The sequence below is a fragment of the Rattus norvegicus genome, chromosome 13, assembly GCF_021556685.1.
Source record: "Rattus norvegicus strain SHRSP/BbbUtx chromosome 13, alternate assembly SHRSP_T2T, whole genome shotgun sequence".
Classification (NCBI taxonomy): Eukaryota; Metazoa; Chordata; class Mammalia; order Rodentia; family Muridae; genus Rattus; species Rattus norvegicus.
Window position 1 is genome coordinate 102,762,922 of NC_141546.1, and position 18,748 is coordinate 102,781,669.

The window sequence follows — 18,748 nt, forward strand, 5'->3', positions numbered from 1 at the left end:
TTTTGAAAAGTTGGAGCCTTCCATTGATCATATCTTTCCCTTGGAAAATCCTTCTACTGGTCTCAGTATAAAAGTGAGTTTTCCCTGTAATTGTAATAATCTCTTTAACAATTGCAGCTTCTTTCCCTGAAGCATAATTATAGGTTTAACCTGACTTACATCCCATCTTCCTCATACTGCAGTTCTGGCCTGATGCCATTGTTGCTATCTCCATAGACCTGGGTAAGAACAGAGAGCAGTAACTGCGATGGACCCGAATGCTATCTTCTCTGGAACACTTCTCCCCCCGGAGAAATCCTATTACTTTTTAACTCAGCCCCATTCAAGCCCTCGAGTTGTGGACAAAGTACAGCCAGGTTCTGATACAGCCTTGTTCCCCTCTGAAACTTGATAAGCCAGAACCCCACATTTCCTTTGATACTCTGTTATTCTGAACTCACACCAGTATGGCACATTCAGCTTTATCCACAGCATTCAAGTTCTTTTCTACCTTGAAGTTCCAAATTCTTCAATTTTCATGTCACAGGCCATGTCCCAAAAGATTACTAAGAACCACACTGCCAGGCTTATCCCAGTAATGTCCATGCCCCTTGGTACTATTTTCTGTATTAGTTAACAATCATAGTTTCTATTTCAAAATAACTGACAAAACCCATTCAAGAAGTAACACTTATTGTCATCTACAGTCCTTAATGGTTATGAAGGCAGAAAAGTATGATCTCAGGGCAACTGGTTTTATTATGTTCACAGTAAAGCAGAGAACAGACACTAAGTGGATGTGAGTGTAAAATCTCAAGGCATGTCTTTATCACTCAGTTCTAGTAAAACCCTACCTTAGGAAGGTTCACCACCTTCTAAAGCCATGTGGTCGTCCTGGAAGCAAGTACTCAAACATATGACTTATGGGACACTATACCCTCAAACCACAACAGTGAGAAATGGCAAGTACTTAGAGAATGTCACCTTATATAGGGTCATCAAAGGTCATAGTGGGGGAAGGCAGCAGTAATGAATATTCTGGGAATAAGATAGTCTCAAAAAAGCAGAGATAGCTGGTGAAGGAGGGGTTGCGTCAGCGCCATGGGTTAAAGAGGTGAGCAGCAACATGCTTGTGTCTGCATAGGGTAGATTTTGGATTTAGAATCTGGGAAATGGTTCCAGGGATGATGAAGTAATGAGTGGAGCTGTGCTGGATGGTGGATAAATGAAGCTGAGGTGAAGGGCATTGCACTTGAGGAAGTAAAAGTGAAGCCAAATTCAAAGATGAGTCATTATTGAGGATGTTGAAGTTGCCAAGAGGGAGATTAAGATTGAAAAGAAAGCTGAGCCAATGCTGAAGTCATTGAGGAAAGGAGACATGTGACATCAGAGGTGGAGTAGGCCATGTGCTAACTAGGTTTCACACATAAATTCTTCTAAGTAATGAATTGATATTAATATCCTTCAGCCATTTCCCATCTACTTCATATGTGTGTATCATGCAACATTAATATACATGTAACTACCCCTAATTTAAGTTGCCTGCATTCTCTTGTCCCATTAAGCTATGTGTTCAACAACCTCAATATCCGCTGTTTCGTTTGCCTTGCGGTGGTGGTGTTGTGAAGCATTAGTGCTTGGCATTCGTGTTTGATACTCAGATCCTCACAGCCTTGCCTCATCATTTCTAACGACTCATCTTCTCTCTGTTGGTTTGACAATTACGTTGGGTCCTTTGTCTTTGGTGTACTTTTTAGAAAGATAATGGCAGTCCAAGTAGAGGCATTGAGCTCCTTCTCTGCTCCTGTCCATTTATCACTCAACAAATGGAAAACATTTTCACTGGGCATCACTTTAAACCTGAGAAAATATAGTCAGCATGATAGAAAGTACTTGTTTATACTCAAAAGGTTCCCATTCTGTTGAGAGGGATATAAGGTCGGGATGGATGGCAACTTAATTTGAATCGTCTTGATAACTATAAAGAGGAACTAAATCAGGAAAGAGGGTGGGGGGTAAGCAAAGGCCATCCAGCAACAAGAAGGAAATGGACTTTAATTAGGGGGCACACCTTCAAAGACCCCCAGGTGTGATGTGAGGGGAACAGAGTTGTGCCTGGGGAATGAATGAGTGGGAATGGGAAGTGGGCGGTTAAGTCAATAGCTGTCCTGTGGGCCAGTATTAGATTTCATTTTAAGAGCATTAAGAGGTCAATTCAGGACTCCCTTTCCCTCCCCTCCCCTCCCTTCCCCCTCCCCTTCTCCTTCCCTCTTTCTCCCCTTCCCCTTTTATCTCTACCCACCCCCCACCCTCACTCCCATGAGTATGGTTACTGTTGTTTCCAAAGAATCCAAAGAGAATTCTTGGTTGTGAATCCAACTCTCAGATCCCACCTCATCTTCACCATGCCCCACCCCACCACACCCCACCACACCACACCACACCATACCACACCCCTGCCATATCTCTGACAGCACTCCCTCCACCCTCATAGTCTCATTCCTGTTACCTGCTTGTTTCTTCCCCTTCTACAGTCAACTCTTCCCTTTTAATTCATTCACAGTTTCTAAAAAGAATGAAACTCTGTAGGGCCAGGAAACCTTGGCTCTCATTCATTCCCAATTTTCTCTCCTTCAGGTCATTCCTAACACACACAACAAACGCTCTCTCTTAACTCAGATTTTTTAAATCCTTCACTTACCCATTATCCTCTGTCTCTTGTTTCAATTCTGTTTTCCTTGAGAACAAAATCTTTGAAGGTCCACAGTCTTTAACTGTTGTGTCTTCTACCTTCATGAATGGAACCTCTGGCTATACCTCCTTCTGCAATGTGCCTGCTCTAGAATTCCGGCAAGTCCATATCCACTGGCTGTGGGTCTCTGCTCAAAGTGTCTGTCACCTCAGTGAGATGGCCATTGACTCCTGCCTATCAAATCAACTCTGGCTTTCCTGACTCTTCTTACTATTTTAAGTTTGATATAACTTCCCATGTTATTTATAGTTGTGTGTGTGTGTGTGTGTGTGTGTGTGTGTGTGTGTGTGTGTGTAATTTTTCTTTTATTTTACTTTTTATCTTTGAAACAGGGTCTTACTATGTAGCCCAGACTGGGCTTAAACTCACAACAATCTTTCTGCCTCAGCCTCCCAAGTACTGGGACTATGATATGAGCTACAACACCTGCAGTATAAGCATTCTTTTTTTTAAACTTTATATTGTGGTATGTTTGTGTGTCTGTGTGTGTGAGAGAGAGAGACAGAGACAGAGACAGAGAGGCAGAGAGAAACAGAGAGAGACAGAGTCAGAGACAGAGACAGAGAGGCAGAGAGAAACAGAGAGAGACAGAGTCAGAGACAGAGACAGACAGAGACAGAGAGAAAGACAGAGAGAGACAGGGACAGAGAGACAGAGAGAGAATTTCACATCATGCACCCAATCCTATTCATCTCCCCTTCCCCTCATACCTCCCTTCTACCCTTGCAAGCTCCCCATCAAGAGAGAGAAAAAATGTCCTTGTGGAGCCTGTAGTATGTCACAGTGTGTCCATGGGATACCCTTTTGTCCACACTTCTTTGCTTGCAAATGTTCCTTGCAATGACTCATTGATCTGGTATGAGGCCTCTGGCTTCTGCTACACTATCTATCCTGGATCCTTACTGGGACTCCTCTGGAATATCTTATTGCCTTGTGTCATGGAGATCCTGTTATTTTGCATATATGGGACCAGCAGTTCATTGATGGAGGAGATGGTAAGGTGAACCAATTCATAGCCCTATATCTGGGCCTGAGAGGTATCTGAGCTGCTCACCTTCTGCCTCTGCCTTCCTGCTCTCACCCCTTGGGGTTGGATCACCAGCAACCCCCCAAATGAGAGCCAGTTCTACCCTGATGCCGAGGTGAAGTACAAGGCTCACTCTCCTGATTGTTATAGCCAGTGAGAGACATGCTTTCTCCCATTCTCATGACACCAAAGCCAGTTTTCTTCCATAGATGGTGAGGGGAAAGGAAGAGGAGGAAAGGCATATCTTCCTCCTCTTTGACAACTCCCAGCACTCAAGAGTCAGGGCCATCTCTCCTGCACTCACCTCCTTGATGCTAGTTCACCACCTGCAGAACTCACATTCAGGACCAGATCTGCTGTGCTGCCCAGGGAAGGTGAAGCGCCCACTCTCCTCAGTGCTGCAGCTGGTGAAGGGCAGGGCCAGCTCTCCTATTCTCATAACCAAATTGGACCTCTCTTGCCAGCCTCAAATGTTGACAAAAATGGAGGAGGAGGAGAGTATCTCTCCCTTGCCCATGCCATCACACAGCAGATAAGAGGCAGGCCTGGCTTTTCCATACTCACACCCTTGGGGCAGACACACCCAGAACTCCCATATTCAGGGTCTACTGTCCTGAGTACTGCAGCAGGTGAGGGGCAGGGCTAGCTCTTCTGCTCTGATGACCTCAGGACCAGTTTTTCTCTCTACTTTAGATGGCAAGTGGCCAGGGTAAGCAGTATCTCTCCTTGACCATGTCTTGCACAGTAGACAAGTGGTGGGTCCATTCTCCTCCACTCATGCCCTTGGGCCAGTTGCCTTGTGCCCCTATGACCAGTATCAACTCCACTGTGCTGCCCAGGGGAGATGCAGAACTGATAATATATCTGATAAGGAGCAGGGCCAGCTCTCCTGCTCTCATAACCCTGGGTTCAGGTCTCCCAGGTGATGATGAGAGGTAGAAGGAGAATGGTTTCTTTCCCTCACCCATGCTACCACAGTGGAAAGTAGTTGTGGGGCCAGCTCTTCTGTGCGCTTATCCTCTAGGCTGGCTCACATGCAATTCCCATAGTGTGCAGGGCCTCTCCCCAGTGTACTGAAGGAGGGTAGGGGGTGGGATCAGCTCTCACGTCTCAGGACCAGCTCTCCCAGGATTCCTGTGTGAGAAGTGGGACCCATTCTGCACAGCCCTTGGACGTCAACATGTCCCCAGAAGCAGCCCAGACCAGGGATATCTACCTTGCTTTTGGTGGTAACAGATCATGTAGTCCTGGGTAGAAGAATAGGCCAAGACCCCACCTTGGTCCTAGCTACACATATCAGGTTATTTCTCATTACCCTTGAGTCTAGTTCTCTCTCTCTCTCTCTCTCTCTCTCTCTCTCTCTCTCTCTCTCTCTCTCTCTCTCCTCTCCCCACATCCTTCTGTCTATCTCTTCCATTTCTCTACCACTCAGTTTCTTCTTTTAGTGGCACCCAGGATCTCTGAAAGTCTGAGATTGTCCCATTCATGCATCTTGACACTAGTCGGGGTCGCCTCAGTCATGGTCTGCCCGCTAGACCTACACAGAACTGTACTGTTACTCTTCTCAGGCTAACTCCCTACCTGGGCCTTCCTGACACCAGTGTAGTAGTCTTCTTGGCTTTTTCCTCTCCCAGCCTGCCAAAGTGGCCCCATGCCACTTGCTCTTGGTTTTCTCTCTTGGGCTCAGTCCTTGGGGCCTGTGGTCCCAAGCAGGATTCTTCTAGTCTCTGGCTTCTTCCCCATCCTGGGAGCTCATTCAAGCCTGACGTGCAGGACTGGTGGTCATCTCAGGCTGGCTTCCCATCTGGGTCCCCTGGCAACAGACTGGTGGTTCTCTTAGGCTTGCTGTTTTCAGGGAATATTCGGCTACTAATCATTCAGCTATTTATTTGGTCAGAACACTGAGTGCAGACATAACCTCTCTCCTCTCTGCCACCTACTGATACACATATGGCACAGCAGCCACACCAGCCAGGCCTCTAGGAGCAGCTCAGCATGAACATTCTTAAGTCCCAAATGTAATGTACATTAAAGGTATGTTTGTCTTCAGATGAAATGCTTGACCATCCACAGACCGACAGCACTTAGGATACAGAATAGTTAGGGCGAGCTGTATCACTAACTGGGGGATTTAATAGTGTACAGTTCTTCTGTTTCAGTCCTGTCTCAAGAGTAGTGGTGGTTGAATAATAATGGTAGGCTCATAGATTTAAGTGTCTAGTCACTAGGGAGTGGCACTATTTAGAAGGATTAGGAGATGTGGCCTTTCTGAAGGAACTGTGTTACTTGGGGTGGGCTTTGAGCTTTCAAAAGTCTAAACGGCACCCTAAGCCGCACCCAGTGGTTCTCTCTTCCTGCTGCCTGTGGATCCAGATATAGATCTCACAGCTGCTTTTCCAGCACCATGCCTGCCTACATGTGGACGTGTTTCCTGTCATGATGATAATGGACTAAATCTCTGTAAGAAAGCCCCAATTAAATGCTCTTTGCAAAATGGCGTCTCTTCAAAGCAATAGAGAATGTACTAAAACAAGAATCATGCACACTCTACACCAAACATAACCCTCCTGAGTGTGGTCACTTCCTCATCCTGATCTCTAGTCCCAACAGCCATAGAAGTGGATGCTTCCCAACCCAAAGAAGACAACTTGTCACCGTACAATCCAAGTGTAGGAAGCATCCCCTTTGCTCCTGTTGCCACAGGAGTCTCTTCCCATCTGTGGCAGATATCCTGTGTGCGTTTACATTAGGTCATCAAGGCATGGGGTTATAGTGTGCAGGAGAGCGGAACATTCTACAAGTTGGGGACACTCTGTACTGTTATAACGTGATCACTGTGGTGACAGCTAAGATAACAAAGTCCCAGATGTAAATGACAGATTTGAGATGCTCTTTGAATGAAATTATTTCTTCTCCCAATGCAAACTCCGTGGCTGCATCCTTGCCTTAATACTCTGAATATAACAGAAAGGGGAACTCCATTGATAACTGAGCCAAGAGCATGGCAGTATCAAGTCTCAGCTGCTGTTAACCAAGATGTTCAGACAGGGCTAAGATATACTCAAAGGTCACTCAGAATTGGCCTCACGAATGGTAACTTGACTCCTGGCCAATCTGTGCCATCCTGGCTTTCACACCTGAAATGACATGGAATAAAACCCCTCACTTTTCCTTCCCAGAAAATATAAGGAATTCAGACTCGTAGGAAAGAAGAAAAAGAAAGATCACTGAGTTCTTAAAAATCAGGGCCAGAAAAGGAAGAGTACTGGAGACTTATAGTAGACTGTGTCACTACGTAAGCACAATATGATCTGGCAGAATAGCCCTGTGGGCAGGAGTTGTTCCTGGAATTATCTTTTCTCACATCAGGTGTATCATGTATTCTTATTGTGACTAAACACCTAACAGCAACAATTTACAGGAGGATCACAAAGGGACAGGTCAGCCAAGGGCTCCTGGTAAAAGAATAAAATAAAGCAGAATTAAATAAAATTAAATTAAATAAGGTAGTGATTAAAGACAATACCTGTACTCAACATCTGGGCTCCATGAGCTCATGTAAGCACACGTGCACGTGTGCGCACACACACACACACACACACACACACACACACACACACACACACTCCATCAGGGTAAGATATCAGTAAGGTTATAATTTCTAGGAACCTACCTCTCTCTCTTGGTTTCACCCACAGTGGTGATACTTTGCTTTCTTTAATTGTGCTGACGAGACATCCTATATGATAGACAATGTTGCAAAAGTGTAAGCCAAATAAACTCTTAACTCCTCCAGTTGCTTTTGGTCACAGTGTCACACCACAGCCATAGTGTGCCTGAGTATGATACATGCTTTATACAATGTTTGTCCAAATGAAGACACTCTAGTTCTTACTTGTACACATTTGATGAACTTGCTCTCATGGCCTCTCAGAGTCATACTGCCCTGTGTTGGTTGGTCACCTTCAGTGTGTCCTTGCCGTATTCCTCTGACCACACTGAGTGAGGGTGCCTGTCAACATGGCACCACTAGATACAATACAGAAGCTAGAAAGAAGCAAGGTTTGGTCAGGAGCACACTTAGTGTCATCTGGGTGACCTCTTTTTGTTTTGAAGCAGCATTTGCTACAAAATTACTGGATTGCCTTTCTTCTGGTGACCTACATGCTTAACCAATTGATTGTATTTTGCATGAAAATCAGCACGCCTTTCCTAGTTTACTTTTGCTATCAGTATAATGCAAAATCTATTTGCCTGAATTAGGTTGCATTTCATTAATCTTTTAAACATGAAATTGTAATGGTTCAAGGTTAATGAGATTTAAGAATATGTGTTACTTAAATCATGACATATTTCAATGATGTTTCTCAAAATTGCTATTTTTAATATTGTGAAAGTATAAATTATATTTATATATAAAATTATAAAAAATATTTATAACGATATTGGTCCAAAGTTTAGTTAGAGTATTGAGTATTTTTGTGTGTGAAAAATTCAGGGTACTTAAGGATGGAGTTGGAGAATTATAGATTCGTGTGTTCTCATTAGGGATGTTGTAGTCACTAAGAAAGTAAACAGGAATGAAATGCCAAGGAAACTCAAGGAAAGGAAAGATTATTCTAATTAGGGTACTACCCCACTTTTCAAGGCTGCCTTTCATACCTAGCTCAACTGTATCTTCATCTTTGTTCTATATTCATTGATATGGCTATAGAAGCCCAAAGCCTCTAACATGTCAGACATTGTAATACATGCTAAAAACACAGTATGGCTGCAGTGGTGTGAGTGTTGTCATCCTGGAGGTATGAGTAAACTCCTATGGTGTCAGATGAGCGGAGGATAGCTGTTGCCTGTGCTAAGGTGACTTTGGGGAGTGACAGGGACATCTGACACCTGAGGATAGCCTTGCACCTAACCGGGATGATCTGAAGGTCGTAGGTAGACCATGGTCAGATAGACAGGAAAAGGGAATTTCAAAGGCTTTGTTGTAGGCTGTATATTTGCATTTCAAAAGCATCTCTTGTTGTCTTCAAAATAATTTAAATGTCTCATCTCTTTTTAACAGAGTCTTTGAACTAAGACTAAACCTGAAAATGATACACCTGAACATAGACATGCAAGGAAACAAATTGTTAAGGGGAAGAAGTCAACCGGACGTGTGACTAACACAGGTCCATGTCAATGTGGCCATGCCATTTACAAGAGAAACCCACTTTATTTCTGCCGACTTTCATGATTGTTGACTCATTTTAACAATTCCTAGAAGTCAGAATAAATAAGGGGAGTGAGCTCTCCTGAGAAGATGTATTAAGGGGAATAAATTCTTGATTCATCCCTTCCTCCAGATTTAAGAGTATTCACGGCCTATGAGATTACAGTTGGTGCATGCACACGTGCGGGGTGCACCAACAGCTCTCGAGTGATCCTGCACACAGCACAGCTGCCGCCAGAGCGAGTGGATCCCCCAGTTTTGGCTATCCTGGATTCTAGGACTGTACACATACAGTAAGTAGAGCTCTTGGGTCTTGTGAACATGCTGGTTCGAGTAAAAATCCCAGTGAGTTCATTCAACAGGGCTTGTGACATCAGACTAATTGTATTGTGATTAAATGCACAGAAATGATTAGGCCAGTGGTTCTAGGAACCTTTGATTATAACTCGTCAACGTAATCTCCCTTTTGTCTCTAGGCAATCAGGACAAGCTAAATGTGTATGCAACTTCTGTGCAGTTGTCAGTAAAAGAAAAGTGACCACCCACTTATCCACTGTCACGTCTTTACAGGCAGGGGGTAGTTTGTAATAAATTGTAAAACATCATATGTATGTATGTATATACATATATATATAATTTCTTTTTAAAAAAGATTTGTGTGTGTGTGTGTGTGTGCGTGCGCGCGCGCGCGCGCATGTATGTGTGTTGCCTAAGGAGGCCATAAAAGGGCATCAGAGCCCCTGGGACTGGCATTACCAAGGGTTGTTAGTCTCCACATGAGTGGCAGAGAGACCCCCTACAAGAGTAGCCAGCTTCCTTCCCCTGTAGTTCCAGTCAGATAAGAATATGACTTTTAAAACTGTTTAGAATTTTCTTTGATATTAGTGACTTTTGTTCATTACTCATTTTATGAGGTCTAAGGTGGTGCTGAGTTAAAATTTAATAGATTTTTCTTAGCATCGATTCATGGGTTTTTTTGTTTTTTTGTTTTTTTTTTGTTGTTGTTTTGTTTTTTTTGCTTACTCCCAGTTTTCTCATCTGTGAACAAAATGTTGACAGTGAATAAATTACAGCACTCACTCAGCCTGAAGAGCTTGTCGTTCATTCTGCTGCTGCCCCTGCTGCTGCCCCTGCTGCTGTTGCTGTTCTGAGCCCAAGCTCCTGTATTGGCCCTTAGTTACCGTCAAACAAGCCCTGTTATTTGTTCTCAAAGATTCCCCGCTTCCCTGAGTATCTCTCTGCTATGCTGTCTTCTGTCTGCTCTGCCCCAAGATACTGTCACCCTCCTCTGAAGTGCCCATCCCTGCTGCTTCAGCCTGTCCAAATCCTCCATCTGATGTAAAACCTCACAGCGCCAAGAAGCCTTGCCCGTTCCCCCAGCTCTCCTGGGTTTCTCTCTGACTACCTGCTCACTCTGTGCTGGACTGCTGGGTTTCCCGACACTGCAGTGTGTTGCTCCTTCTCACACTCCTCAGAAGTACTCTGTGCCTACCAATTTTTGTCCTAAACCCAAGATTTTACAAAACCATATACATTTGTATAGTGTTAACTATTTTAAAGTTGCAATGAGCTGTAACGATGGCTCACTAAGAACACCTATTATACAGTCATGAAGACCTGTGTTCAAATCCGCAGGACATACATAGAAACTGGGTGTGGTCGTGCTGCAAGCCCAGCACTGGTAGGAGATGCAGGGGGGCTCTGTGGCTTGCTGTTCGGTCTAGCTTCAGGATCCATGAGACACCGCGTATACAGGAGTAAAGAACAGGGTGATGGACTAGGAACCCTGATGTCTTCCTCTGGCCTCTACATCTGTGACCCTTGCATATGCACCAGCAAAGACAATAAACACACACACACACACACACACACACACACACACACACACACACACACACACAAAATAAGTAACTAGAAGGCAGAGTCTATGTCACATTCCCTTTAAAATTCTAGGAATAAGCATTTTATAACCACGTGTGTTTTTAGAGACAAGTACATTTGAAGAAGAAATAAACATGTAAGGGTTTTTACACAGGATGCGTTAATATTGCTGTGGCCATTAACCTATCCTCTATGTCTCTGTTTGGACGTGAATGAGTGCTGCTGAAATGCTGTAACTTTTGTTCCTTTCAAGATGGAAACAACCAAGGCAACTAAATGGAATCCTGGAGCGCTACATATTATATACATTGAATCCTACCCATAACTCCACAGTGTGGGATGTTGTCTACAACAGCACAGAAAACCTCCAGACCCACCTGCTCTACCACCTTTCCCCTGGGTGCCTGTACCTCATCAAGCTGGGAGTAAGTCGACCTAGTGTCTATCTTTTCTCTTCTTCCCATCCTCCCAACTTCCTAAATCAAACAAACAGACTAACAAAATACAAAAAAATAAATAAATAAATAAAAATAAAAGATCTTATCCCACAGAATTTATACCAAAAATTCCCCTCACAGCCTAGATACGTTCTATTGGTTAATTAGCTGCATGTTTAGTCTGTGTTATTTGAAAGGATATGATAACCGTCGGAGTTAGGAGGTTCTCCTAGAAATAGGGTGAGTTGCTCAGAACTAATTTTTTTATTATTTGTGGGATGTTGTAATTGTTGAGAGCCTTTCCCAAAACGCTTGGACGAATAAGGCAGGTTTCCTGTGGTGTTTGTATTCATTTGAAAGACTCCTCGCAGTGTGAATTTAGATCTCGTATTTTTAAATGAAGATTCAAATGACCCCAAGATAGCCTTGATTGTTATTTTACTGTGATTTATATTTAACTTCTCCTCAGAAGAACAGTCACTTGATGAAACGCCAGAATCAACAGTTTAGAGCTTTCCTTGGGAGGAAGGTGGCATTTTTAATGCTAAATGGCACTTCTGTACATGAAGGTCTTTTAAAAGACCTTGATATTGCTGTGGAATTTGTACTCCCATTTCCTTGTGCTTTTTGATGAAATATAATCTTTTTTTTAAGTTTAATAGCACATCAGAAAATAACTGAATATAAACATGAGGTTGTCCCTATTTGTTTTAAACACCCTCTTCATTTTATAGCAATACCTATATGAGGGTATTTGCTTTGATAAATGCCATAGAAAATATTCTGCTCTTGATTATGAATAAATTTACATTTATGTAGACACTGTGCACGCATTCATTTTACTTAACATGCTCGCGGATGCTCAAAATATTATACCACAAGAAAACAAACTGCAGCCCACTGTTGTTAACTGTCTGCCTTGACAGCACAAAACAAGAGCAGGCAGGCAGTGTGAGGCCCCGTTCTGAATGGCCCCGTGTGCCTTGCTGCTCAGCACAGCATGTGGATTTGGGAAGTGACAGTTCAGCCTACTTTTAGTCATGTCACTGAAAAGCTAAGAAGCGTACCCAGGAACTTGAGTTTTCAAAAGCTAACCGTGAAGCCCACACTGCTTTCAAAATAGCTTCTGTGCACCTGGAGACCCTGGTCAGTCCTAGTTGCTTGGAAGCAACTAAGATTAAACAGAAATTGTTGAAATTTGGCATTTTATCAGGAGATAAGTGGCGTTAAAATGCTCTGCTCCTAAGGCGGTTTCTAGGATACACTGTGCAGTCAATCAAAACCCACTTCGATATCCTAGAGTTTTTAATTTTGTTATAACTTGAAAACTAAGGACCAGTGACTTAGCGGTCTGCTCCCTTGAGTTTTCGTTCAGATTTTCCTACTGCGTAACCCAAGGCAAGCGTACAGTGGCACATCAGCTACCTTTTTTTTTTTTTCTGGACAAAAATTAGGGCATTAAGTTTAATGGTTTTTAGTGTCTTTTTGAGAACCCTAAAATTCTGTGATGCTAAGAAAGGTAGCCCCCAAATGATTGCAATATGTGTTGAATCCTGAGAAACGTTGGTGTCAGAGGTCACAGTGACATGGATGTCCTTGTGCCTCAAAGGTTGTTATGGAGACAAACTTGCTCCTTTTCTTGTATTCTAATGCCACTGTGTCTATCAGGGCAGAGCATACCCTAGTGCCTTTTCCAGGAAGTATTCAACCGAAAGTTTTCCTCTTTGTTTGTTCTAACTTAACTCAGTTAAGCAGTAGACTAAATGAAGCGTGGCATTTTAGGCTCAACCCAGTTAACTGACGGATTATTGTATATTTCACAGTCTCAATATAATAACCAGCTCTCAAGGTCATTAGATAAGTGGTGGAGAGCAGGTGTTCAACAAAGCAGAGAGCCCTTTATAGATTGTTTCAATGTGTTGACTAAGTGCTCAGACACAAAACACGCAGACACTGAAGCCCTCCAGTGGCCTCTGAAACAGAGGAAGACCCACTGGGGATTTGAACCCTTGGGATGCACATCGAGCGCAGGACCCAGAGCTACTCTGTGTCACTCCACTTTAATGCTTCTGTTAGACTGGGTTATAAGCCCCCAATGCAGAAAGCTCGCATCTTCCAGAATCCTCTCTGCAGAGCGCTGACTGTACCTGCTGGAGAGAAGGTGCTTCAGAGACAGCTCATGTGGGAATGGATGAACAGCCCGCCAACCGCAGTCACTCAGGAAAGGCTCTGGGACCCTGAGTAGTACTACATGATTTCTTTTAGAACGTTGGTTATCAGAGATGTGTGCTTCCACTGTTTGCACGCAGTGACGTCTGTGTTGAAGTTTGTTAAGTCTTAATGGTTTGTAATGAATACAGTAAGCTAACGATTATGGAAAGGCAATGTTAATGCAGGCAGAGGCTACTATTTGAAAATACTGTCATGTGGTGACTGTTAAATAAGGGAAATGGTGAGGTCGACTGTGTGTGTGTGTGTGTGTGTGTGTGTGTGTGTGTGTGTGTGTGTGTGTGTGTGTGTGTTGTGTTATGTATATGATTGTGCCTGTGTATGAAAGTAGGAGCAGACATAGGTACATGTGTGTAGAGCCCAGTTATCACTGATATCTGTTCTCTCTCTCTCTCTCTCTCTCTCTCTCTCTCTCTCTCTCTCTCTCTCTCTCTCTTATCTTTTGAAATAGAATCTTTCCCGGTAGAATACCTTAGGGCTCACTAATTGTCTAGGCTGTGCAGCAAACACCAGGGACCCTCCTCAAAGCACTGGGGTTACATATGCTCGCCACCAAGCCACCTTTCTACGTGGGTGCTGGAGATCTGAACTCAGGATCACGTGCTCGCCTAGTGGGCAGTTTACCAGATGATCTCTCTCCCTAAGCCTCAGCTTTACTTCTTGGGGGAAAAAGACCTGATAAAGCAATTGTGAGGTTTTGGGGGGATTTCGTTTTCGTTTTTGTTTTTGTTTTTCCTTCATCCTTCACACTTTAAAATCTCCTGCATTCCCTTGGGCCCTGCTTATCTGAAAACAAAACCCTAGGGAAAAAAAATAAGAATGCTATCTTTAGTAGGTTCCTAATAGTTATTGTTCCACAAACTTGTCTCTGTAATTAGATTACCTGCACATTTTATTGTACCAAACAAAGGCCGTTTAGATCAGAAGTAAATTTTGTTTTCAAGCATCTGTGATTGACTAAAAACTGTAGGAAATAGGTCGAAGCAGCTTGCTACCTCACAGGCTTTCACAGTCCTCTCTGTTTCATAAAGACATCTTCAATTGACCCAGTTATTTATTTATTTTCCTAAGTCTGAATTTCAATCAGCGTTAGACCAATCAGACGTGAGTTGAGGAAGAGCCCTGTAGATGCCACAACTGACATCTAGTTGCAGATACTTCTGTTGTTTCAACACCTGTTTATGTCCCATTTCGCTGGCCGGAAAGAGCATCTTACTATCTCCAAGGTGCTTCTTTGCCAAGCAACCAGTTTGAAAATCTCAGATGACAGCCCCCGGGAACAGCTCTCCCAAAGAGGACGTTGTATTTATCTTAGAGAGCATCATAAAATTCTCAAAAAGAAGGCCAATTTTTGTTTATGCTCCATTTAAATAAATGCAATAGCACAGTATTTCTCTGGAGAGAGGTAATTGGGGGGGGGGCAAGTCCTGTAATATGAACACACATGAGGAAGAAAATGGTAGCCATCAGAATTAAGTCTCACTTGGTGATCAGTTTAACAAGCACAGGCTGGGGCTGGGGATTTAGCTCAGTGGTAGAGCGCTTACCTAGGAAGCACAAGGCCCTGGGTTCGGTCCCCAGCTCCGAAAAAAAAGAACCAAAAAAAAAAAAAAAAACAAAACAAAACAAAAAACCAAGCACAGGCTGCCACCCACATGCTTTGATCTAAGGGATAAAAATCTGAAACTACAAGTGAACATATTCCCTCTCTTTGAGAAATGGGGTGGCCCTCTGACACACTTCCTCTGATGGCTCCCACACCGCACATGGCCCACTTCCTGGATAATTTCTGAGACTTGTAGCATACAGGTTACATGCTTGTGTTCTCAGTTCCTTTTTTTTTTTTTTTGGTTCTTTTTTTCGGAGCTGGGGACCGAACCCAGGGCCTTGCGCTTCCTAGGTAAGCGCTCTACCTCAGTTCCTTTTTAAGTGCCCTGGCAGCTGGTTCTTGGGTCAGAAGGGGCTTCTTAAGGCAAGGTTTGGTCATGTGACTGGCTGGTTCGGCCTGATTGTTGAAAGCTCCATCTTCAAGAGGACTAGAGCACGTGTGCTTTCTGCTTTCTTCCGCAGACAGGTTCTTCGACTGAACCTGAAGCGAACATTTTTCTCACGCTGGCTGGCCAGTGAGCCCCAGTGTTCCATCTGCTCCGAATCCTGGGGATACAGGACAAATTTGCCGTGCTTGTCCGGGATCCAGACTCAGGTCCTGATGCTTGGGGCATAGTTGCTTCACTCAGCCAAGTCCACAGGGAGCCACCTGCTTAGTTTTGAAAAGGTTCTCACACTTGTCTGGAGCTGCTTATCCATCAGTGTGCGCCCTGCATCTCTAGGCTGTAACTTAGGCTGGTTCTTCCTGCACCCTGGGTCATTTTGTGCTTATGGGAAGATGAACTCTCGGGTCTTAAAAAGCAATCTAATTAAATGCCGTCCCTCACCATGGAAACAAACATAGTTGGGGGCAGCCGAGGGAACATTAATTTAGTGGAATCCAGGACTCCCCCCAAAGAGGTGTCTCTCTTCACTGTTCATCTAAACTTTGAGAGCCAGAACTGAAGTGTTCTTCTCTGTACCGGCTTAGGCGTGTACCGGCGGCGGCTGTACAACCAGTGAGCCTAGCCAAGCCCTGATGGACGAGACTGTTCCAGAAGGAGTGCCAGCCCCCAGAGCCCACTCCCACTCACCAGACTCCTTTAACATCTCCTGGACAGAGCCTGGGCATCCGAATGGTGAGTGAACTCCTTATAGCCTGAAGTTAAAAACATGATTAGCAAAAGTAAATTAATATTCTAAATGGCAGCTTATATGTGGTACTTAATTTTTAATGAACATTTTAGCACACAAAATACCCGAGATACTATCCCCGTAGTTAGGGAGAATGAGCTTTTTAGGCTAACATGCAGTTTTAGTGGCTCAAAAGTGCTCCCTCTTGATGGCTCTTGTGTACTGCATGCCATTGTTTAGTGAGAGCCGGGAGAGAGGAGAGGGACAAATGGAGACTCCTGGAGAATGTGGCTTTGAGAGTGACATTGTCTTTAGCAACTTTCCCTTTTCAGTGGCCATGAGTTCTTCCTTGGAGAAGTAAAGAGGCAGCGAGTCCGTGTACACAGCGCGTTCTGGATGCTTCTGAGTTAATAAGTTTATTTTAAAAGAGGCCACTCAGAACTCACATTCCTTAGAATGCTGTTTATAAATATTTCAACATGGAGATTTAAACAATGCATGCATTAAACATGCATATACTTACACTTGAGTTAAGGTGCACTGTGTTCCTATGTGATGTATGTGTCCTTGTGCTATTTAGAGAGTTAAGAGATGTCCAGTTAAACACCACGAAAACAAAGCCACATTATAAAGACATTTAATAGCCTTTCTCAGACACTGATCTATTTATCCAGTTACTGGAGGTATCATTAAGACCTGCTAAACATAGCATTTCTATTTAACTCTGGCAGAAGGAGCAGACTATAAAACCATTTCCCTCTTTGTGACAAATATCAAAATATGTGGATATTGTAGAAACTATTGTTAAGTAACTCACTGCTGGAAACAGAAGTGGCTTCCGTGAGCATAGCCAGAAAGAGTAAAGCAGAACCAAACCTAGAAGCTTTACTCGACTGCCTCATGTTTACTATGAATTAATTAGACTGTTTCCTCTTAGTTAAACTTTTAGCAAACGCAACAGCTATATCTGAGGTAATGGAGAGAGTTATGGTAACCAGAGTGAGAGGTTTTTCTCTGCCACTGAACCTACTCTTATATGGTTTCAACTTTCTTAATAAAAATAAACGCTGTCTATAGGATACTATATTAAGCAGCCAAAATTCTTGTCACACTTCTGACTCCACAGAGAAATCTGTCTAGTCTGTAGGTGTCAGTGAAATGTTGCTGATTTGTTTCTGATTGGATGGCTGCTAACCAGCTGCCTGGTTTGCATAGAACAGGGCTGTCTTCCCAGTTTGGTAGTTGTCACTCAAATTTCTCCTGCCCCGTGCTCCTGGCTTGCACGCCCTTTTCTCGTTTTCGAGGGTCCCCACCTTATATTCTGTGCATGTGCAAAGAGTTTGTTAAATAAACCCAAAGGAACAAGAAATAAGGAATATTCTGATAACACTGTCACGATGGCGTAATGTGTCTAACCGCAGTAGGGCTTTTTATACTTTCATAGTGGGGCAACGATTAAAGAGATTGTCGAGATTTCTCAGCGCCAAAGATCACGACTGCTCTCATAGAGGACCTTATAGGTTAGCTACGCTGTCCTTCCTTGAGCTTAAGTAAACCCCGCTATTCTTGACCAATGATCTTTCAATGCCTTCCTCGTGACATCTATGTCATTTGACCTAGGCTTAACATTATTTTATTATCCGTCCAGCACTCCTGCAGATGGGCAAATACATGACTCATTCATTTATTTCCAGTAGAAAGCCCGAGTACGTGGAATGCCTCTTGTTAGGGTCCAAACTTGGTTTATGCAGTTGTAACTCGTGAAAACTGTCCATGTAGGCCCCATCTCACCGCGGCAAAGAAACACTTTCAAATGATGCTGAATACTGTCTCTCAAGCTCACCTACTGGAACCTCGTTGGTGATACTGATTTAAGAATTTGATTCCCAGGCTCCGCCCCAGGGGTTTAACAAGCGACAGAGAGGATGCTGGGAAATGTTAATGAACTTACCTGGCTGAGATTCTCCGTTGGGGCCCTGTGTTAAGTTACTTGTGCCCTTGCTGAGACACAAACCTCCAGAAAGCAGATTGACGATAGAAGGCTCCATTTTGGATCGAGGTTCCAGGGACTAGTTCTTCACGGTAGCCAACGGTCATGGCGATGGGAGCTTGAGGCAGCTGTAGGTGAATGGGCACACTCAGCTCCATTTGTGTTTGGATCTAGTCTGGGACTCCAGCCCGTGGAAAAATGCCACCCACAATTAGGGTGACTTGTCCCACATCAACTTATTCACTCTTGATCGTCTCTCTCCCAGTCACGCCCAGAGGTTACACTGGTCTACCTAAGTCCTCACAGCCTAGAGGCTCCTCATATAGGCGACTCTGGATCCCATCACACTGACAATGGAAATGAACCATCCCAGGCCCTGGTACCCACCCTCATTGCTTCCTGTCTCATTTGAATGTCAGCACATCCAGGTTGGCTTTTCATCCTGTCCCATGTCCCTCATCCCACTTTTTCTTTCATGTTGCACTCCTCCGAGAGACACCACCTGCTTTTTTACTAGACC

At 43.8% G+C, this 18,748-nt stretch overlaps 1 protein-coding gene, 1 long non-coding RNA gene and 1 other non-coding gene across 3 annotated transcripts in view; 1 reads left to right on the forward strand and 2 right to left on the reverse strand.

The window, feature by feature from the left end:
• Positions 1–18,748, forward strand: part of Ush2a (usherin) — a 666,484-nt gene that overhangs the window by 332,906 nt on the left and 314,830 nt on the right. The window contains exons 32-34 of the mRNA NM_001302219.1: positions 9,104–9,263; positions 11,105–11,276; positions 16,096–16,243. Coding sequence (NP_001289148.1) covers positions 9,104–9,263; positions 11,105–11,276; positions 16,096–16,243 — 480 coding nt within the window. The remainder of the gene's footprint in view (positions 1–9,103; positions 9,264–11,104; positions 11,277–16,095; positions 16,244–18,748) is intronic.
• Positions 5,616–5,748, reverse strand: LOC120096394 (small nucleolar RNA SNORA17). Its single transcript, XR_015636417.1, has one exon. It is a non-coding gene; the product is annotated as a small nucleolar RNA SNORA17 (small nucleolar RNA).
• On the reverse strand, positions 10,902–18,356 carry LOC134481543 (uncharacterized). The gene is made up of 3 exons (XR_015635770.1): positions 18,190–18,356; positions 16,199–16,263; positions 10,902–13,438 (listed from the first exon to the last, which is right to left on the reverse strand). It is a non-coding gene; the product is annotated as an uncharacterized LOC134481543 (long non-coding RNA).